Genomic DNA, 22,460 nt, shown 5'->3' with positions numbered 1-22,460 from the left:
AGTCCAGTCCAGTCCAGTCCAGTCCATTTGGTATCTCAGTCCAGTCCAGTCAGTATCTCAGTCCAGTCCAGTCCAGTCCAGTCGGTAGTCTAGTCCAGTCCAGTCGGTAGTCCAGTCCAGTCCAGTCCAGTCCAGTCGGTAGTCTAGTCCAGTCCAGTCGGTAGTCCAGTCCAGTCCAGTCCAGTCCGGTGAGCTGCTGGGACTCATGCTGACCAGGGCTTGGCTGTGGATTGTGGTGTCGGGGGGTGTCCCCAGTCCCCCAGTCCCCGAGCCGAACCCAGCGCAGGATTCCCAGCCTCTCCCACAGGGGTTAACGAGACGAGAGATGACAGCTTCTATTTTCTCTGCCTCTCTTTCCGTGGCAAATAGGATACGTCCAGATGTTGTTTTGATGGAACGAGGTGGGGGGGGGGGGAGAGGGAAAAATGAGGAAAAAAAGAGTCAGTTTCCAATCATGAGTTTTTCTCGGAACATTGAATTAGGGAGCGTGGAGGGGGGCCTGGGGGGCCGGGGCGGCCGCAGCACTGCCCGAATGAAAGGCCCCCTTGTTATCGGCGAGCGCAGATGAAAGTGGCGCAGAGACTGTTGATTTCATCAGCTGCCCGCCCGCGCCCCGGCCCCCCCACCACAGGCCTCACGCACCATGTGAGGCGGGTTCAAGCACAGGACCTCCAGTGGCCACAGGGTCACAAAGGAATCCAGCCGAAGGGCCCCAGGACCCTGCCCTCCTGCTCCCATTTGCAGTCAGGCGGTTCAGGAGGACGCCTCGTTTTCCCCTCACGCAGGTGAGTCACTGCCCGTTGACCGCCCGTAGCTCTTCGGGGGGGGGGTGGAACCAGCTTTCTGAAGCTGAGGCTCCTGGCTTCTGTCATGGAAACTGCCAGATGAGATCGTGGCATTGGGCAGGTCTCATGTACCCATGTGTCCATGTGCCCATGTGCCAGACAGGCTGGCTGGGTCCCCCCTCCTCTGTGGCTCTTCATACTGGTCAAAGCTCACAGCAGGGCCTAGCACTTCGTCAGCCTGGGCCGATGTCAGCTCCCAGCCTGGTTTTCGCCCCACACAGGACAGTGGGCCTGTGTCAGGCCCCCTGAATTGCTGCAGAAAGTCCCAGCGGCTAGATAATCTAGCTGTGGGTGTGTTTGCGCTGGGCACCATTCTCAGGGCTGGACGAGAGCCTCCAGTCAGGACAGGGAGGCACTACTGTACCCAAAGGGTGGTAGGGGTCTGGGACAAGCTGCCCGGCCACATCGATGAGGCCGATAACTCCGGCTTGTTTCAACAAAGAGCTTGACCACCTCCTGGGGCCAATCAGCTACTGTAAACTAGCAGGCTGCATTCTCCCTGTTTCTAATCCGAGGAGTCGAGCAGCACGTTGGATGTGGACAAGTCTTCAGAAGGACCTTCAGAGGAATACCCCCCCTCTCCCTCCCCCTCCCTGCCGGCCTCGTTCCCCTCCGTCTCCTCAGGTCTGCACGTCTCCGATCAAACCGGTTCCCATCCGCGGAAACATTTTTGGAATCCCGGACGTAACAGAATCCAGTTTGCCCGGTGTCTGCTTTCCGAAGGAGAAGGAAGAGAGGGGGTTTGGGTTTGGGCTGGGAGGAGAAAGGAAGGAGGGAGGGACAGAAGGACAGAGAGAGAGAGAGGGGACCTCGCTGCGCTCCACTGTGGGCAGACTAGACCTCAGACAATAGCGCTCTGTTGTGTGTGAGAGCTGTGTGTGACAATGCACAATAGACCCACTGAGACCAAAACTGCATTTACAGGCATCTATAACCTCCCCCCCGATAACGTCTTCAACATCCAACTGCAGGTCAAACTCTTCGGGGGACTGTAAACCACCCCCCCACACTCTCCATTGCGCTGGGGGTCAAGGGGTCGCGTGGCGGCCCATTATGCTGCCATCCCCGGAATGCGGCAACATTCTTCAGCAGGGCTTATTTTTTTGGGAAGAAATGAAAGAGGAGAAAAGTGAAAGACAATGACGAGGAAGCCGAAGGGAAGTGGCTGGTTAAGGAGAGGAGGCTTCTTTTAATTGGATTAAATGTGGAGGATGAGTGATCTGATCGCTGGGGGAGGAGAGAGGCAGGCTGCTCAGGCAGGCTGGGAGTGCTGTTCTCTGCTCAGAGGCTGAGTGTCGTGGGCCTCCTGGCACTGGGGGAGAGCGGTCTGCTATCAGACTCTGGGTAACCACACTGACGCACTGCCAGGCACACAGTGAGGACACACACACCCGCCCACTGACACACTGAGTGACACACAGTCAGAGACTGACACTCTGACACACTGAGTGACACACAGTCAGAGACTGACACTCTGACACACTGAGTGACACACAGTCAGAGACGGACACTCTGACACACTGAGTGACACACAGTCAGAGACTGACACTCTGACACACTGAGTGACACACAGTCAGAGACTGACACTGACACACACAGTCAGAGACTGACACTCTGACACACTGAGTGACACACAGTCAGTGACTGACACTCTGACACACTGAGCGACACACAGAGACAGACACTCTGACACACTGAGTGACACAGTCAGAGACAGACACTCTGACACTCTGAGTGACACACAGTCAGACAGACACTCTGACACACTGAGCGACACACAGAGACAGACACTCTGACACAGTGAGTGACACACAATCAGTGAGAGACACTCTGACACACTGAGTGACACACAGTCAGTGAGAGACACACTGAGTGACACACAGTCAGTGATACAAAGTCAGACACACTGAGTGACACACAGTCAGTGAGAGACACACTGAGTGACACACAGTCAGTGATACACAGTCAGACACACTGAGTGACACACAGTCAGTGAGAGACACTCTGATACACTGAGTGACACACAGTCAGTGAGAGACACTCTGACACACTGAGTGACACACAGTCAGTGAGAGACACACAGTCAGTGATACACAGACACACTGAGTGACACACAGTCAGTGAGAGACACTCTGACACACAGTATTAAGCACTGACAGTGTGCCTGGACACAATGAGAGTTCAACACACTGCTGACACACTGACTGAAAGACTCTCTAGTCCACGGATTGACACGCTAGCCCGCGCACTGAGCGACACTCTGGTGTCAGTCACCGATACAGGAGTGACCCAGGGACACGCGAGGAAACACACACGGGTGGAGTAACTGACAAACACTGACTGCGGCTTGATATGTAGCGTGTGGCATGCGCACTCTCAGGTTGTCTGACTGATATTTTGTGACATCACTGATTCATATTAATGTTGCAATTTATTTTTCTGTATCTCAGTCGCCCATTGCTTTGCGAGCTGCATCCGGCGTTAATTGTCACGTCCGTAACGCATATCTGCCACAAGAGGGCGCCCAAGCTCTTGCGTCTCTGCGCCAGAACGCAATGCAACAGGTAATATCGCCATCTAGTGTTCGGGGGAGGTACAGCTCTCCCGTCACCGCCGAGTACGGATGTACTTTTTTTTTGTGCTTTTGGCTCGTCCAGAGTCTTCAGGAATTTGAGTCCAGATCGTTTTTCGCCTGGGGATTTCCGAGATGGTATGTGTGGGATTTCTGTTTTTGTGGTGTTTATTGCAGTTTTGAAGTCACGCAGAGCTGGGAGCCAAAGCGGTAATAAGGGACCAAGAAAATGAGAGCAAAACACAACAAAACACTTGCGAGAGACGGCGACGATCTCCACGAGGCGTTTGTAGGTCATTCGCCCGGAGAAGGTGCCCTCTCCCCCCTCTTCTTCCTCTCCTCTCCCTCCCCCGGCCTGGCGTGTGCGTGCGTGCGTGCCACGGTGTCTCCCTCTCTCCCTGTCCTCCCCTCCCCTCTCTGGCCTCGTTAGCAGTCCTCGTCTCCGCTCCCTGAGGTGTGAAGTACCCTCACCACCTGTCCGCCCGCTGGCCCGTGGCGCGGTGCAGCTGTCTGTCCAGTGGGGGGCGGCGGAGGGGCACTGGGCTGGGTCGGCTGTCACTGCTGTCACGGGTTTGGACATCGGAGGCCCCCCCGCCACTTACCTGGGAACAGCCGCCATCGTGACCTTCACTCGATACCGGAGCCGAAGTGCTCCCTGCGCCAACGGAGCTACAGCAGGCTGTGAGGGAGAGAGGGGATGTGGCCTCCTGATCTGAGGCCTTGAGAGAGAGGCAGTGTGGGACAGTGGGTAGAGCTGAGAGAGAGAGAGGCAGTGTGGGACAGTGGGTAGAGCTGAGAGAGGGAGGCAGTGTGGGACAGTGGGTAGAGCTGAGAGAGAGAGAGGCAGTGTGGGACAGTGGGTAGAGCTGAGAGAGGGAGGCAGTGTGGGACAGTGGGTAGAGCTGAGAGAGAGAGAGGCAGTGTGGGACAGTGGGTAGAGCTGAGAGAGGGAGGCAGTGTGGGCCAGTGGGTAGAGCTGAGAGAGAGAGGCAGTGTGGGACAGTGGGTAGAGCAGAGAGAGAGAGAGGCAGTGTGGGACAGGGGGTAGAGCTGAGAGATGTTTAGTATGTGTAGACAGTGCCTTACGATGTGAAATACACAGAAATATACTGTGTGCAGTGTGTATACAGTGTGTTGACAGTGTCTGTGTGCACCAGGTGGGCAGTGTGTGTGTGAGACTGGGGACGGGCTTGTGTTGTGCAGTCTCTGGCTCTGGCTGGCTGCTGTGTTCATGCATGGCTGCCTCTCTGAAAGAGCCCTGAGTGATTGGGGCTGATGGGGCTGGGCTGACACAGCGCCGAGCAGCTCACTGGGCTGTCAGCACCCCCGTTCCTCTGCACCCCACCTTCTCTTACTGTCTGTGCTGTCCCCCTCTGACTCCCCCTGACTCCTGTCCCTCTCCTCTCTCCCCCGTCTCTCTCCTCTGTTCCCCTCTGTCTCCTGTCCCTCTCCTCTGTCCCCCTCTGCCTCCTCTCCTCCTCTCTCTCTCCCTCTGACTCCTGTCCCTCTCTTCTCTCCCTCTGACTCTCTCACAAAAGCCTACAGCGGAGGGCGGAACCATTGTCATTTGGCCCAACTTTTTTCTCATTGGCCACAACCCACCGCCAGTCAGGGCTCCAGGGTATCTGCTTATTATATAAAGTGTTTTGCTGTCAGAGTGTGTGTTAGAACCCCGAGCTGCACGAAAGTCTAAATGGACTCTGTATCGATAACCTCTGCCCCCTGTGCACGCACACACAACCATGATCACACACATGGAAGCACACACACACGTGCTGTGCTATCTCAGCTATGCTAGAGCTGTCCAGTCCTGCTCCTGGGGGGTCAGTGTGTCTGTGGGCTGTCCAGTCCTGCTCCTGGAGGGTCAGTGTGTCTGTGGGCTGTCCAGTCAATTCAATTCAATTCAATTCAAGGTGCTTTATTAGCATGACCGATGGGTACAATCAGTGTTGCCAAAGCAAATAAAATAATAAAATTAACATAGAACAAAACAAAAAATAGAAGTAAAATAAAATCTACAGACATGTTACAGACATTTACAACAAAGACATATTATATAATATTGACATACTGTAGGCAGCTGGAGAATTATTGGGAGACGGACTCACTGTTCCTCAGGCTGTGACAGGAGATCACATACTGGGCTGCCAGATCAACTGAGTTCCCTCCTCCCTCTCCCAGTAGGATTGGGACCTGTTGTGGTTTTGGCAGGTGTGGGAACTCTGGGATTAGATTTCTGAATTTCGGGAAGAATGTTTCTCTAATCCCAGAGTATCTGTCACAGTGCAGTAGGAAGTGCACCTCTGTCTCTATTTCTCCCTGCTGGCAGTGGGAGCACAGCCTGTCCTCTCTGGGCAGCCAGGTCTGCCTGTGTCGCCCAGTTTCTATGGCCAGGTTGTGGTCACTGAGCCTGTACTTCGTCAGGGTCTGTTTCTGTTTGTTATTTTTTATTTTGGTCAAATATTCAGCTAGTGTGTATTGTCTGTTTAAGGTTCTGTAGCATTCCAGTTTATGTTGTGTTTGTGTGTGTGTGTCCCAGTGTGTGAGATATTGCTGTTTGATCTGTGCTGTGATGTGGTTGAGTCTGGGTTGTGGTGCTCTAGCAGTGCTGTCCTGAGGCTGGTTAGTGTTGGTGTGGCTCAGGTCGGTGAGCCTCAGGACCAGCTGGCTCAGGGGGCTCTGTTTTGGGCTCAGCTCTTGGCTCAGCAGGGCTTTGTGGTGGTAGGAATTTTGGTCGCTGTTTTTTAGGTGTAGCCAATACTTTAATATTCTTTTCTGTATGTTTATCAATAGTGGGTACTGGCCTAATTCGGCCCTGCACCCGTTGTTAGGAGTTTTTCTCTGCACACGGAGGATGATTCTACAGATCTCCATGTGCAGAGTTTCTGTGGGGTGTTTGTCCCATTGGGTGTAATCCTGGTCTGTGAGGGGACCCCAAACTTCACTGCCGTATAGGGCAATGGGTTGGATTACACTTTCAAATATTTGGAGCCAGATTCTTGTTGGTGGGTTGATGTTGAAGAGCCTCCTTCTTATTGCGTAGAAAGCCCTGAGTGCCTTCTCCCTCAGTGCCTTCACTGCCAGGTCAAAACTCCCGGAAGAGCTGATGGTGAGACCGAGATATGTGTAGCTGGATGTGTGCTCCAATGTGTTCTTGTTCAGTGTGAATTTGTACCTGTTTCCCTGAGGTCTGGGTTTCTTCTGGAAAACCATAACTCTGGTCTTGTCCAGATTGACTGTCAGTGCCCAGGTCTGACAGTACTGCTCCAGCAGTGCCAGGTTCTGCTGCAGCCCCTGTTCTGTGGGCGACAGCAGGACCAGGTCATCTGCGTAGAGCAGGAACTTGATTTCTGTGTCGTGTAGTGTAAGACCAGGAGCTGCAGACTGCTCCAACATTCCTGCTAATTCATTGATATAGATATTGAACAGTGTTGGGCTCAGGCTGCAGCCCTGTCTCACCCCGCGGCCTTGGGTGAAGAATTTAGTCCTTTTGTTTCCAATTTTCACTGCACATTTGCTCTCTGAATACATTGATTTAATGATGTCGTACACTTTGCCCCCTATGCCACTTTGGAGTAGTTTATAAAACAATCTCTCATGCCAAATCGAGTCAAATGCTTTTTTGAAATCGACAAAGCAGGCAAAAATTTTTCCTTTGTGTTTTTGGTGGACGTGTTTGTCTATCAGTGTGTGTAGGGTGTAAATGTGATCAGATGTGCGGTGATCTGGCAAGAAGCCAATCTGACTTTTACTCAGGACATTGTGTTCGGTAAGGAAGGCCAGTATTCGTGTATTTAGGATACTGCAGAATACCTTCCCCAGGTTGCTGTTCACACAGATGCCCCGGTAGTTGTTGGGATCGAGTTTATCTCCACTCTTATAGATGGGCGTGATCAGTCCTTGGTTCCAGGCCTCGGGGAAACATCCGGCTGTCATGATGAGATTGAGGAGTTTGAGCAGGGCTTGTTGCAACTTTGGGCTGCTGTGTCTCAGCATCTCATTTATGACTCCATCATGGCCACAGGCTTTGCGTGGTCTGAGGGCCTGGAGTTTGTCCAGTAGCTCCTGCTCAGTGATTGGGGAGTCTAAGGGGTTTTGGTTGTCTTTGATAGCCAATTCCAAAATTTTGAGTTTTTCATAAATGGTGTTTTGGTCTGATTGATTTGTATTTGGGAGCTTTTCATAGAGATTTTCAAAGTATGTTTGCCAGATTGTTCCATTTTGGATGGCCAATTCTTCTGGTTTTGATTTGTTTAAGTTGTTCCACTTCTCCCAGAAACAATTCTGATTTAGTGACTCCTCAATTTCTGCAAGTTGTTTGTCTATATATGTGTTTCTTTTCTTTTTCAGCGTGTGTTTGTAAAGTTTTACCATGTCACAGTACCTGAGTCGCAGATCTGTGTTGTGTGGTTGTCTGTGTTTTTCATTTGAGACTTTTCGTAGTGCATTTCTGATGTTTTTGCACTCCGTATCAAACCACTTTTCTTTTGCTTTTGTTTTTTGGTAGTTTTTTGATGTAGTTGTTTTTAGCTTAGATTTTGATGCTAGTTTGTGGAATAGGTGATTTAGTTTTTGTGTGGCCAAGTTTATGCCTAATTTGTTGGTTTGATACGGAGTGTTTAGGAATGTGTCCATCAGTGTCTGAATTTCCTCATGGCCCAGTGCAGTTTGGTATCTGTCTAGGCTGTCTGTGTCCCATCTGTATGCCTGGTTGAGGTCATACAGCTGGCTGGGCTGTGTCAGTGTGTCTCTGTGCTGGTGTGTTCTCTTCATGTAGAGTGTGATCTGGCTGTGGTCGGAGAGGGGAGTTTGTGGCCTGACAGTGAAGGCACTGATACAGGAGGGGTCCAGGTCGGTGATGGCGTAGTCCACCACACTGCTGCCCAGAGCTGAGCTGTAGGTGAACCTGCCTAGAGAGTCCCCTCTAGTCCTGCCGTTGACGATGTACAGGCCCAGCCCTTGACAGAGCTGCAGCAGCTCGCGCCCAGTGCTGTTGACCGTGGTGTCATGGCTGCACCTGTGTGAGGTGACCGGTGTGTGGTACAGAGGGGATTGTCCGAATATGTGAGTATTTCCCTGTGTGCTGGTGAAGTCTGCCAGTGTGCCTGTTCGTGCGTTGAGGTCACCACAGAGCAGCACGTTTCCCTGGCCCTGGAAGTGACCGATCTCCGTGTGGAGACTGGGGAGAATTCCCTCACTGTAATAGGGGGATTCTGAGGGCGGGATGTAGACAGCACACAGGAAAACCTCGTTTTCTGTACAGATGGTATTTCTTTTGATTTTAAGCCAAACTCGTGACTCTTCTTTCTTTACTAATTGTATGGAGTGACTGAGCTCCGCTCTGTACCACACAATGATCCCCCCAGAGTCTCTGCCCCGGGTGATTTGGGGTTTTTTGACAGAGGGCACCATGATCTCCTTGTAGCCTGGGGGACAGTGGGTAGCCAAGTCTCCCCGACACCATGTCTCCTGTAGGATCATGATGTCTGTCTCCTTTACATCCTTGATAAATTCAGGATCAGTGCTCTTCAGCCCAAATGCTGACGAGCCCAGACCCTGAATGTTCCACATACTTATCTTTAGAGATCTCATTGTCATCGTTTGAATTATCTTTGCAATTTGTTATTGTTTTCTGGAACTGTATCAAATTTGTGTCGGACATTTGCATCATCAACAGAAACAAGTATTGTGCTGGGTTTTTGTCTGTCGCTGTGGGTGATGGAAGTTCAGCTCATAAGCCGGGTGCAGATGAGGTTCAGGAGCTGCCGGATTTCTCCCAGCTCCAAACCACTCGGGACTGCTGGTCTGGCCAGGGCTGCGGCGTAGCTGTGCAGGAGGGGCTCAGTCCGGCTCTGTTGTTGTGCTGGGTGGGGAGGGGTTGTGGTTCTGGTCCGGTTCACCTGCTGGTCTGGGTGTGGGGCATGGGGTGGGGCGCTGGTTCTGGTCCTGTTCGGTCGTTGGTCTGGGTTGGAGGGCTGTAGGGTGGTGCTGGTTCTGTTCTTTGTGGGTTGAGTTGGTCTGGGTTGGGGGTGTGGGTGCTGGGGCGTTCCTCTGGTAGTCCTCCTGTTTCTCTCTGGGATGCTGTTTGGGTGTCTGCCCAGTGTGGTGTCTTTCAGAGTTTTTGTGAAGAGTCCAATGGTCTGTTTTTTGAGGTGTTTATGGTCGTGTAGATGCTGTGGTCCAAGGGTGGAGTGATGAGCCAGATAGACGTTTGGGAGCAGGGCGCAGCACCGTGAGATCTCGGCATTGATTCTCTGGATGGTGTGGTGCTGCTCGTCCTGTCTCGGCAGCAGGGTGGAGATGACAATTCGGGCGCGAGGGAACTCCTGTATGGCCCTCTCTGCCACTCTCCTGATGGACTGGGCCACCTGCTCCCTCTGGGTCCTCAAGTCGTTGGTGCCGGTGTGGATGATGATGTGCTGAGGGGCTCCCAGTACCGACCTGGACAGCAGCTGCAGGGCCTTCTCTGTCGTCGGACACCAGAGCTTTGCTGTTTGTAATCCCGGGAAGAGCCTGTGCTCATCGATGTACCTCCCGTTGGAGTCGATGAGAAGGGCTACTTCCATGCGTCTGCCTCTGGTGACCAGTCTGCTGGAGGGGCGCTGTGCTGCCGGGCGGGGGGCTGCTTGGGGGGGTGCAGTGTGTGAGGTGGAGGAGTTGGGTGGGGCCGGGTGTGTGTGTGGGTCACCCTGAGTGTTCGGCAAGGTGGATGTGCTTTTGGGCAGTAGAGTTGTGAGGGGATTTGGGGTGCCGGGGGGTGCAGTGGGTGTGGTGTTTGCTACGGTGGGGGTACTGGGTAAGTGGGAGTTGGTGGTGGGGGTTGTAGGGGTGTCAGGTTGTGTGGAGGTGGGTGTGTCTTTGCGGGTTGGTGGTGGGTGTTGTGAGTTGTGTGTTCTGGGTCTCAGGGCTGTTCTGTTGCAGTCAGGGCTGCAGTGGGAAGTAGTGAGTTTCCTCAGCTGGTCTTTGAGAGTCTTGCTTGTCCTCTCCACGAGCTGCAGCTCCTCTCTCAGCTCTGCTACTTCCGACTGCAGCTTACTGTTGTCCCGCAGCAGCTCCTCCATCTGTGCCCTGAGCTGTTTGTTGGAGGTTTTACATTCATTCCTGTGTTTGTTAACCTCGTCTCTTAGCTGTTGTGCTGTCTGCCCCTCTGTGAGTCTCCCCAGCATCAGCTCCTTGAACTCAGTGAAGTCCAGCTCCAGAGCAGAGAGTTTCTCTCTCAGGAGGCGCACTGTGCTGTGGTCACAGGGGGGTTGGTGTGGGCTGTGTGTGTCCGGGTGGTGTGTTTCCGTGTTGCCGAGGGCTACACTTTTGCTGGGCTGTTCTGTGGCTGAGGCTGTGTTTGTGGGCTCCGAGTCAGGTGGAGCTGAACTCTCCGGTGTGGCGGGCATCAGGCTGCTGGGTCTCTCTCCTGTTTCTGGGGGAGGTTTCTCCAGGTCGGCCTGTGTTTTAAGGTCTGTGAACTTTTCCTCGAAAAGCTCCAGAGCGGCCTCACTGCCCTGTATCATCACTGTACCATTGTGGTAGGTGTTGACAGTCAGGACAGTGTCTTCTACCTCGCTGTCGCCCCCTATGGAGATTTGCCTGCCTTTGCTGATGCCCCTTCTGGTGGTGTTTGTATAATTCTTACACACAGCTGTGTGCCAGGCATTCGGATGCTCAGTAAAAAAGAGCAGGTTGGTTTTTATGTGCTTTTCTCCTGCCTGGCAGTAGTCAGCAATGAGGGTCTCTGGGTTTTCTTTCATCCAGGAGTCTTTGTACTGTTTCCTGGTCTTAACGGTTTTCACGTCCTCAGGGTACTGGAGTACTGTGCTGAGGGGGCAGGGCTGGTCCAGTGGGGCTGTGTTCTGCTCTGTACTCATCTTGCTCTTTTAAATACAATGGGCCCAGGTGAGAAGAGCAAACAGACGTCCTGGCTCGGGCGTTTTGAATACAATCAGCCCCCTGTTGCTTGGGAACAGGTTCTTCAACTTTGGCCTTTTGAGTGTAGTGGGCCCAAGTGGTATTTTGTTTAATTTATACTTTAAGGTACCTTTTTCTAAAGACTTTTTAAACTTTTATCTAGCAAAGCAGTTCAATTTTTTAGAGGCTTCTTCAAGAAAGGAGAAGAAAGAACAGGGCTTACCAGGTGTTTTTCGTGTTGATGGCTGAGTTCTTGGCTTCTCTTGATGCTGCTTGTATTTTCCCTTTCCTTCTTGTTTCCTTTGGTGTACTTTTTTTTTCTTTCTTTCTTTCTTTCTTGTCTTCTTATTCTTATATCCTTGTTTTAATGATTCCTTTTCTGTTTGTTCCTCTTCATCTCTTGGGGATTTTTCTTTTTGGAGTTTTTCCTCAGGTCCTTTATCCTCAGGTGTAGCTGTGTCTTATAGTTTATCTTCAGTTTTTTAGATGTTTGCTTTGTTGATTTTTTTTTTTCCAATGGCAAATTTACTTTACTTCTGTAGTTTTCTTTAGTTTTGTTAGATGTTGCCTTATTCCTAGACTATTTGTTCAGTTCCAGAAAACAATAAAATCTCAAAGAAATTAGGAGCTCATCTTCTGTGCTGCCTCTCTCTCTCTGTCTTCTATCTCTCCTCTCTCTGTCCTGGGGGGTCAGTGTGTCTGTGGGCTGTCCAGTCTCTCTCCTGGAGGGTCAGTGTGTCTGTGGGCTGTCCAGTCTCTCTCCTGGAGGGTCAGTGTGTCTGTGGGCTGTCCAGTCTCTCGAAACCAGGGCTAACTTAGGAAGAGGGGCAATGATATTTTGGGGAGCGTCTGTGCCTCAGAGGCAGTCTCTGTCCTCTGTGTGGTACAAACTCAGCTGAACCCGAGTACACTCAGCCCCTCCGTCTCCCTCCCTTCCCCTCTCTGCGACAGCCTCGGTACAGCTGGCAGCTGGCTGTAATGATCTGAAACCCAGTCATTACTTCTGCCCTGTGATTAGCCTGTCTTCTCCGTGTCAGCCCGCGCCGCGCTGACAGCACAGCGGCGCGGTGTTACAGCACCAGTGATCTGAGGCACGCTGGGATCTGTGCAGCGTCTGACACCCACGGCCTTTCTAACGTCTCTTTATCTGCGTTTGTGTTGTACACCCAGTGGGCTGAAATTAAGGGAAGTCACTCCCAACCCCGTCTTCCCTCTTTCCCAGATTTCCTGCCTTCGTCTGCCCCCCCCTCTCCGATGCTCCAGCGCCCCCCCCGGTGATCCCAGGCCGCGCTCCAGCCAGGGAGATGGATCCCAGAGCCCGGGGTCATGACCTCTGCTGCCACGTGCCCCCCCGTCTCTCTCACTCCTCGCCCCAGGTTATTTCGGGGTGCATCGTCGAGGTGGGTACCTTCCAGCACCCCACTTCCTCCCGGGGTGCGCAGATCGATTCCGATCTTTGGGATCCCGGTGTTATTCCTCTTCCAGGGGCCCCAGACGGAGTGTAGGCCTGAGCTCACTCACGGGACGCCCCGCTATCGGCTCAGAGTGGCCCGTCAGCTCCGAGGCCCCCCGCCCAGGAATGGGTCAGCGCCTCTGGAGCTCGGAGCTCTGACCTCTGACCTTGCCCTGCGGGCGCGTGGGGGGCCACTAGGGCCCAGCGAGGCCACAGCTGAGCTCTCTCTGCGCCCCTTGATAACAGCACACTCAGGGACAGAGCAGCACATAGCCAGCAGCCACGTCACCCTGCAGCTCCCAGCCGGCAGCCCCACTGGAGCCCAGCAGGGTGAGCCTGGCCAGGACCTGGACGGGAGACTCCTGGGATCAACTGAGGCTGCTGCTGGGAGAGGTGTGAGTGGGGCCAGCAGGGGGCGCTCACCCCCAGTATAGTGACGGGGACCCTGTACTGTAAACGGGCGCCGTCCTTCGGAGGAGACGTAAAACTGAGGTCCTGACTCTCTGAGGTCATTAACAATCCCAGGGCGTCTCTCGACAAGAGTAGGGGTGTAACCACTGGTGGGGGTTACCTGCACAGTGCTTTGAGTGGAGTGTCCAGAAAAGCACTATAAAAGTGTGAGCAATTATTATTGCACATTCTCACCCAAATTCACAGAGGCCAGGGGGGAAACCGAGCCCCTCCAGTCACAGCAAGGAGCCAGGGGGCTTCTCTCAGGAAAGCCAGAAATCACAGAGAGTGGTAGAAAAATTAACAATATATCTTTATTTAAATATGTTACAACAGAGTTTCTAGACATTGAATAAAGTGCTTTTCAGAGATCGTTTTCCTTATTCGCTCCTGTGGTGTTGTACCGTGATGTTTAATTTACAGCTGTACATCTGAATGAAGCAGGAAGACTTAGCCAGGGTCGAAGGTCAGTTCCTCTAAAAACCAAACCAAACAAAAACAAAAACAACGAGAACAACAAAGTAATTCATCTGTTAAGTTTAAAAAAAAAAACAATCGAACCAGGAGCAGGCAGGCTGCGGTCCAGGGCTCCTCTTCGCGCCCAGCTCGGGCTTGATGGGGTAATTAGAGATTCATTTGGATCGCAGTCCTGCGGTGGACTGGAATGCCAGGTGTGTTTCTTTGTGTACTGGTACCTAACCCCGCCCCCCCCACAGTATAAACCATCTGTGAGTGTTGGGAGTTCCACATCTGGGACATCTGGAACGGGAGAGACAAAGTCCGTCTCATTGAGTTTCGCCCCCTCCACAGCCCTGGAGCCTTCCATAGCAGCTACCTACAGGGCTGCACAGGGACCCCTGAAGGTTGATTCGATGCTTCTTAGGCCCCACAGCCTCTTTGCAGGCTTGACTCGTTGACCCCTGCCCAGGCCTGCTGACGCAGCTCCCTGCTCGGACTGCCTACTAGTGTCCCAGTGCCCAGAGGCTGGATCCACTCCAGGTCTGCCTCCCTGCCGACCCCCAGACTGTGCTACTGCGTTCGCGGAGCGGTTGTCTGAGACCTGTGCGGCTTCAGTCCAGATGGGTTCGCCCCTGGCACGCAAGAGCTCGTCGGAAAACCTGGCCTGGCTGGAACAGCTGTGCAGCGGGAAGGTTCACCAGAGAAAGGGACTCACGAGCCCTCTCTCACACAGACAGGTGAGCCCTGTGCCTGGGGCTCGTACGCGAGCCCGGTCACGGAGACACAGCCTTCGCTGTTCGCTGCTGTTGTGGGGAGACAGCATCGCTTTGTGTCGCACCCCCTCCTGGAGTATCCTGGTGTACCCCAGGTCTCCCTCAATCACAGCTCTGTAGCATTTCAGGCTCCAAAAGATGCAGTTTAAAAATCGGATTGGTTTCGGTTCAGGTGGCAGTGAAGCAGGAGAAGCTCAGCTGGAATGAGACCAGTGATCAGAGCACTGATCGATACCCGATCACTCTGATTTATAGTCTGCCTTTTTCAGGGGTGCAGTTGCTTCTGGGGGGTAAGGCTCTGAGGGTGTGGACTTCGCCTGGATATCAAACAATCCCGAGGACCTCGTACTGAAGAGAGGTACCCCAACAGGGTGTGAAAAGAAGCATGAGACACTGGTTTATGGCACGATTCGGAAGAGGGGTGAGGATGGGGGTGTGGGGGCTCTGTCTGGCCTGTCCTGACCGCAGAGAGAGTTACAGGTCTGCCAGTTCCCCAGCTGTGTCCACAGCCTCAGCCGTGAGGCTGACCTGAAGCAGAGGAAGGAGGCCTGATTCTCCTCCTCCTCCCCAGAAGAACACACAGAGCATCTGACAACGTGCTCCTTACAGGACACGAGCTCCTCAAGAATGTGCTTGCTGCTTCGCTAGTGCTAATGCATGACGCAGAGCCTTCGAGAACACACCTCCGACACAGAGCCTTCGAGAACACAGAGCCTTCGAGAACACACCTCCGACACAGAACCTTCGAGAACACGCCTCCGACACAGAGCCTTCGAGAACACGCCTCCGACACACAGTCATCTAGAACACGCCTCCGACACAGAGTCATCAAGAACACGCCTCCGACACAGTCATCGAGAACACGCCTCCGACACAGAGCCTTCGAGAACACGCCTCCGACACACAGTCATCTAGAACACGCCTCCGACACAGAGTCATCGAGAACACTCCTCCGACACAAAACCTTCGAGAACACGCCTCCGACACAGAGCATTTGAGAACATGCCTCCGACACAGAGCCTTCAAGAACACGCCTCCGACACACAGTCATCTAGAACACGCCTCCGACACAGAGCCATCGAGAACACAGAGCCATCAAGAACACGCCTCCAACACAGAGCCTTCAAGAACACGCCTCAGACACAGAGCCTTCGAGAACACGCCTCTGACACAGAGTCTTGAAGAACATGCCTCTGACGCAGAGCCTTGCAGAACACGCCTCCTACACAGAGCCTTCAAGAACACAGAGCCATCGAGAACGTCAGACATCGGCAGTTTCCATCTATCCTTGACTCCATCACTGACGCAGAAGAGGACACCTAGTAGACACCTGGTCTCCCTGCTGTCCAGACCGGCCCTAGGCAGCCCTCCTGTAGGGGGAGCAGGGAGAGGATGGAGCCTGGGCACAAGAAGGCAAGCTGGAGCAGGAAACAGTCAAGGTCAGGGGCAGATCGGCAGGGGAGGACAGGGCTGGCGACGGGCCGCTGGAAGAGTCCGGGACAGGTTCGGAACGGGGAAGACAGGAAGAGAAGGGGGAATGAAGAGAACGAGCAAAAGCACAGGCAGAGAGCATCCTGGGAGGGAACAGGACTTTCTGAGAAGGGAGAAATCTGTTCCGATCTGTGTGGAAACTCAGCCTCCCCCTGCCGTATTACACAAGTTTCATTCTGCCGATGTACAGTCTGTCCATCAGTGCACGTCAGTGCCTGCAGAAATAGAACCACTTGTCCAAGTCTTGGTAACGCACGAGGGAGATGATTAAAGCCTTATTTTTTCAAATAAAACCCAGTTTGGTGGAAATACGTGAGTCTGGGAATCCCAGGGCATGTGTGGGTTGACAGTGCAGTGCTCAGCAGTGACGATCAATAACACGGTGCTGGGGGGTCTGGCTGCAGCCCCATGGCACTGGGATTATGCAACAGCTGATGTGCTAAGCACCCCCCCTGCCAGCCCGGCCCGGTTCTGGCCGGCCTGGCTCGGCCCGACCCGGCCCGCTGTGTCAGTGCGCTGAAGAGAGCCGCTCCTGTCGGCGCAGAGCTGTTGACAAGACACTTGTGTGTTTAAAGTGAGCACAGATTGCATCAGCTCTCCTCCTCTCTCCCACTCGCTGTGTCACCGAGCTCTTGGAACTTCACCGTGCTGTGTGTGCGTGTGTGTGTGAGAGTGAGTGAGTGTGTGTGTGTGTGTGTGTGTGTGTTTGTGTGAGTGAGTGTGCCTGTGTGTGCATGCGTGTGTTTGCGTGTGTGCGTGAGCGCGCTCGTGTGTGTGTATATGTGTGTGTTTGTGTGAGTGAGTGTGCGTGTGTGCCTGAGCGCGCTCGTGTGTGTGTGTGTGTGTGTGTGTGTGTGTGTGTGTGTGTGTGTGTGTGTGTGTGTTTGTGTGTGTGTGTGCGCACACGTGAGTGCATGTGCATCTATCAACATGGTCAGAGGATAGTACAGTGAAATGTCCTGAAACATCTTTAGTGAACTCTAATAAAACGACCTCTAATGAATCTCCAAAGAAACAAAGAGCGTATATATGGTTTGCCTTAGAAGATTCTGTTCCTCTCGGATTGCTCTGTTTGCTCGTCTGCGTTTTCAGCCTGACGCTGTCTTTGATTTCTCATTTGTCAGGTCTGTGGGAGTGCAGCCTCTCTCTGTGCAGCGACTGGGATCAGACAGGAGCCCTGGAGGAGCCTGGGAGAGGACAGGAGGCCAGGGAGGGGACGCTGGGAGACAGAGGGAGGAGGATCTGACAGGTTGGAGGCAAACCCACCACGACTGCGAGGCATTGATTCTCCTTCTGAGCTGCGTGATGCATCAGTATGATCTCAGACGGTGGTGAACAATGCTGTCTCGCAGGCAGGTGTATCCTGAGGGCCTCGCTTCCTGCAGCAGGAGGACAGGACCAGCGCGAGGAGGTCTAGCAGTTTGACTGCGCCTGACGGGGGTGTCTGACTCTGAGGTTCTGGGACTCGTGAGACTGCAGAAACAGGACCCGCCCAGGACCGGGACAGCTGAAGCCTCATTGACCAGCAGCTCGGTCCGTTTCTGATCTGGCAGCGGAACACGACAGGCTCTCACCCAAGTTACGAGTTCCGTGGGGCTGTGCCGTAAAACCTGAAACGGATCAGCCTGCTGGGCAATGGGAGTCTCTCTCTGGATTGCCTTGTTGAAGCTCCTCCTGTCTGAGTCTTATCTTCTGTGACAGCCTTGAAGAGCGCTGGCTGGTTATGGCCATGAGATGAGCTCAGCGCTGTCCGTGGGTGGGTCCCTGTCCTTTTCGTCTCAGGTGACTGCCTGGACAGGGGTGTCCACTCTGGTCCTGGACAACCTCAGTGGATTCCTCTTGTCTGCATTCCAGCTGAGCCCCAGGTGACTCCATTGCATTCATCAGTGACCTAACCTAGGAGAAGAGGACACGCCCCCCATTTCCTTTTAAGGCCGACTCTCAAAGCCGCAGGACTGTGATTGGAGGTCAGGTGAGGGAGGGTGTGGCCACAGCTACACCAGGAAATGGGCCCAGTTGCCGGAAATTCTATCGTGCGAGCTACCCAGGCGGGAATTTAGGAATGGAGAAATAACTGCATCTTTTTTTAAAAAACAAAAATAGGTACAAAGTTTACTGTGCAGGTCATGCTAAGCAACAAACACCGGCTTCAAGTTTTTTTTTCTTTTAGCCTCATGTGCAGTTCATACAGTGTATAAACAAGTTCAAGAACAAGTTGCGCTTTCAAATCGGGAAAAAAAAAACAAACGAAAATAAAAGGTCAACCTGAACGGAAACAGAAGAGCGTTCGTTCGTAATCCCCAAAGTCCGGACAGGAACCGAGAGCATGCAAGGGGATGAGCCGATACGAACTCCCCCCCGGGTCTCCGGCCTCGCCCCCACACCTCCCTGCGGCTCGAGCCCGGGTCCCTGGTCCAGAAACCTGCGCCTCCCGCGCCAGACCCAGCGCATCAGACTGCGGATCCGGAGCAGGGGACACAGCGGACCTGCGGGTACGATCCAGCGCAGAGAGTCGGACAGAGAGCCCCAGATCGGGGCGAGTGCCTTCGGAAAAGCAAAGTCTTTTTTAAAATTGTCCTCCTTGGAAAATAACGGAACGCCTGTAAAGAGAAGTGAAATTAAAAGTCTGCAGAGCAACAACAAAAAGGAGAACTGGAAGTCTGTCGTGGAGTGGAGTGGACTGGAGTGGACTGGAGTGGACTGGAGTGGAGTGGAGTGGAGTGGACTGGAGTGGGGGTTCCGGTCCCGTGGTGGAGAAGCGGAAGAAGACAGTGAGGTTTCCCAGTGATCCGGAAGAAACCGAAGGTGATTCCTCCGCGTGACTGCTCCCTCGGGAATCCCTTGGGAGTTCCCCCGATCTGGGCGTCCCCTGCGACGACCCCCCCCCGCCGGGGCCACAGCGGCAGGGTCCCTGCGGCCTTGCAGCGCAGCGAGTCGGCGGCCCGAAGCAGAAATCAAAACAGGAGGGGGAAGGAAAGGGGAGGGAAGCCGTCTTGCGGATTACTGTGGGATTGTCCGTGTCGCCCAGAGGACCCTTTTCCTCCGGGGTCGAGGTCCCCTTGTGGGGAGGCTTGTCTCCCGGTGGACGGGCGCCATCCGTGTGATTCTCGCGGGAGCGTGAGAGCCCTGCCCTGTCCCGGAGCCCTACTGGCGAGGAGGGAAGAGGGCAGCTGGGGATGGTAGCCATGATGGCCGGGCTGTCGGCGTACCGCTGGCCGGGGGGGAGGTTTCGGCTGATCCTCTCCTGCCGGCTCCAACTCGGCAGGGGGCCAGCACTGTACTTTGGCCTCCCTGCCCCTCCCAGGAGTCCACTGCCGGCCGTGCTCACCCCCGTCCCTGGCCGACGTCCGCGTGCCCGCCGCGCTCCAGGTTTCAGACCCTCCTGCCCGTGGAGGGAGTGGCGGGAAGGGGGGGTTGCGACCCCGTGCGCCTTCCCGACCGCGAGCCGCGGGCGTGAACGAGCGGAGGCAGGCGGCGAGCCGGGGTCGAGCCCGGCGGTGGGAGGGAAGGCGTGTTTTTCGGGGAAGGGTAACGGCCAACAAGCAAACCCGTCCCAGCGAAGAGGGCGTAGGTTGGATCTGGGATGTCCAGGGGGGGTTGGAGTTGGGAGAGGTTGTGCCCCCCCCCCATCCCAGTCTGCCTCATATCTCTGACTCTCTCCTGAAGGACAGCGGGTCCAGTGGAATGGCGGCCTGCAGCCGGTCGAACTCCAGGCGGCTCTCCACGTCCAGGACTCTGAGGACATCGTCCGGGGCGCGGAAATCGCCCGCCCTGTCCCTCAGCTCCTCCATCTCCCTCCCCCGCTCCTCCTCTTCCTCCTCCTCCTCCCGGCAGTGCAGCGCCACCTCGTTCTCGTAGCAGAAGGCGCTGGTGGGCAGGGGCAGCATGGCGGGTGGGGGGCTGGGCGGGGGCAGCGACAGGGAGGGGCTGGTCATCTTGAAGGAGGCGTCGCTGAGCTCGCGGGCGCTGCACTGCGGGGTGGAGGGCACCTCGTACGTCTTGTGGAAGCGGGAGTAGTCCACCTGGTAGCGGTGCTTGTCTTCGAAGACCACCGGCTCGAACCGGTGGCCCCACAGGATCTCGCGGGCCAGGTAGGAGCTGCGGGCCTGCGTGGTCATCGCCGTGGCCTCCACCATGCCCTCCAGGATGACCACGATCTCGAAGTCCTCCGTCTCCAGGTCCTCCTTGCTCAGGCCGTACAGGGGGCTCTGCTCGTCGATCTCGTGGACGATCACCAGCGGGGAGACGAGGAACAGGCGGTCCAGCCCCGCGTCGTAGCCCACGTTCAGGTCCGTCTGCTCCAGGGGCAGGTACTCCCCCTCGGCGGTCATGTAGGGCTTGATCAGCTGGGCGCGCACGTGGGCCTCCACGATGTGGCTCTTGCGGAGGTTGCCCACCCGCCACATCAGGCACAGCTTCCCGTCGCGCAGGGCGACGACCGCGTGGTGGGAGAAGAGCAGCGTCTGCGCCCGCTTCTTGGGCCGGGCCATCTTGGCCATGATGGTGCCGATCATGAAGGAGTCGATGATGCAGCCCACGATGGACTGGACCACCACCGTGGCCACGGCGACCGGGCACTCCTCGGTCACGCAGCGGAAGCCGTAGCCGATGGTGGTCTGGGTCTCGATGGAGAAGAGGAAGGCCCCCACGAAGCTGTGCACGTGCAGGATGCAGGGCTTCCACTCCTCCTCCTCCTCCTTCCTGCCGCCTCCGGGCCCGCCCCCCAGGTGCGAGCCCAGCCCCCGGCCCAGGTCCAGGTCGCCGTGGGCCAGCGCCACGCCCCAGAACACGAGTCCGAACAGCAGCCAGGAGGCCAGGAAGGCAGCGGAGAAGATGGCCAGCATGTAGCGCCAGCGGATGTCCACGCAGGTGGTGAAGATGTCGGCGAGGTAGCGGCGGGGCTTGTCCTGCATGTTGGTGAAGACCACGTTGCACTGGCCGTTCTTCTTCACGAAGCGGCTGCGCAGGCGCCCCGGCCCCATCGTCGACACCTTACTTCCTCCCTGCCCGCTGTGGATCCCCATCCCTCCTCCCCCGCCCCCTCCCCCCCCTCCTCCTCCTCCTCCTCCTGCTCCTGAGAGGTGGTGGCTGATGCTGATGCTGCTGTTGCTGTGGAGACCGCCTCCCCCTCCCCCATTGTGCAGCCCCAGCGTGGAAACCTTGAGGCCGTCCTCGTCCGTCGACACGATGCTGTACCTGGGAGAGGGGCGACAGAGAGACAGCGATGGAGCGGAGCTGGGGCGGAGTCCGGTCTAGATCCACAGCGCACCCTGCTCCCGGGACAGGACCCTGCGGGGCGGCGGGTCTGGGGTGTGTGGTCAGTCTGGTTGTCTGCCCCCCGTCTAGCCTCTGCCCCCAGGGGGCCCCCGGCTGCGGGTGTGACCATCTGCCACCACTGCCCCCCCCCCCCAGGCATGACCTTCTCAGCGGGGCAGGGATGAGGGATTGCGGTCACCGGGGGTTTAGAGATAAAACCTGAGCAGGAACAGTCCTGCTCTCGCTGTCCTGACTCACCAGGACAGCTACATCCACAGTGATCCGCAGATTCACAGCCTGCCTGCCCTGTACGACACGCTGGGGTGTCTGGACCGCAGATAGCCCCATATGACACACACTGGGGTGTCTAGACCGCAGAGAGCCCCATACGACACACTGGACTCCACAGGGACTAGAAGAGTCTAGAGCCTGTGACTGGGCTGTGTCAGTGTGCTGGACTCCACAGGGACTAGAAGAGTCTAGAGCCTGTGACTGGGCTGTGTCAGTGTGCTGGACTCCACAGGGACTAGAAGAGTCTAGAGCCCTGTGACTGGGCTGTGTCAGTGTGCCGGACTCCACAGGGACTAGAAGAGTCTAGAGCCTGTGACTGGGCTGTGTCAGTGTGCTGGACTCCACAGGGACTAGAAGAGTCTAGAGCCTGTGACTGGGCTGTGTCAGTGTGCTGGACTCCACAGGGACTAGAAGAGTCTAGAGCCCTGTGACTGGGCTGTGTCAGTGTGCTGGACTCCATAGGGACTAGAAGAGTCTAGAGCCCTGTGACTGGGCTGTGTCAGTGTGCTGGACTCCACAGGGACTAGAAGAGTCTAGAGCCTGTGACTGGGTTGTGTCAATCTGCCGGACTCCACAGGGACTAGAAGAGTCTAGAGCCTGTGACTGGGCTGTGTCAGTGTGCTGGACTCCACAGGGACTAGAAGAGTCTAGAGCCTGTGACTGGGCTGTGTCAGTGTGCTGGACTCCACAGGGACTAGAAGAGTCTAGAGCCTGTGACTGGGCTGTGTCAGTGTGCTGGACTCCACAGGGACTAGAAGAGTCTAGAGCCTGTGACTGGGCTGTGTCAGTGTGCTGGACTCCACAGGGACTAGAAGAGTCTAGAGCCCTGTGACTGGGCTGTGTGTCAGTGTGCTGGACTCCACAGGGACTAGAAGAGTCTAGAGCCTGTGACTGGGCTGTGTCAGTGTGCTGAACTCCACAGGGACTAGAAGAGTCTAGAGCCTGTGACTGGGCTGTGTCAGTGTGCTGGA

General features: G+C 55.2%; 2 protein-coding genes across 5 annotated transcripts in view; one reads left to right on the top strand and one right to left on the bottom strand.

Moving 5' to 3' along the window:
- The first annotated feature begins 455 nt into the window (after positions 1–455).
- On the top strand, positions 456–17,261 carry LOC148648592 (uncharacterized). 2 transcript variants are annotated; one of them, XM_088607141.1, is made up of 4 exons: positions 456–785; positions 3,296–3,409; positions 12,539–12,716; positions 17,067–17,261. In XM_088607141.1, the coding sequence occupies exons 1-4, from the start codon at positions 565–567 to the stop codon at positions 17,259–17,261; spliced, it is 708 nt and encodes a 235-aa protein (XP_088463267.1). In that variant the 5' UTR covers positions 456–564. The 2 variants fall into 2 exon arrangements, 1 of the variants encoding a protein (XP_088463267.1); XR_015926516.1 differs by lacking the exons at positions 12,539–12,716; positions 17,067–17,261 and adding an exon at positions 3,595–5,301.
- Positions 13,509–22,460, bottom strand: part of kcnj4 (potassium inwardly rectifying channel subfamily J member 4) — a 28,437-nt gene continuing 19,485 nt past the window's right edge. The window contains exons 3-4 of one of the 3 annotated variants that reach the window (XR_015926502.1): positions 15,194–21,138; positions 13,509–15,148 (exon numbers count right to left, since the gene is read on the bottom strand). Coding sequence is in view for 1 of the 3 variants with exons in the window: in XM_088607006.1 (XP_088463132.1) it covers positions 19,584–21,138 (1,555 nt within the window). In the remaining 2 variants the exon portion in view is untranslated. Of the gene's footprint in view, positions 21,139–22,460 lie in introns of all 3 variants that reach the window. The other 2 variants (XR_015926501.1, XM_088607006.1) reach the window with 2 other exon arrangements.

Source organism: Lepisosteus platostomus, chromosome 14 (assembly GCF_059453375.1).
Source record: "Lepisosteus platostomus isolate fLepPlt1 chromosome 14, fLepPlt1.hap1, whole genome shotgun sequence".
NCBI lineage: Eukaryota > Metazoa > Chordata > Actinopteri > Semionotiformes > Lepisosteidae > Lepisosteus > Lepisosteus platostomus.
Note: the sequence above shows the minus strand (reverse complement) of the source record. Positions and strands in the feature narration are given on the sequence as shown.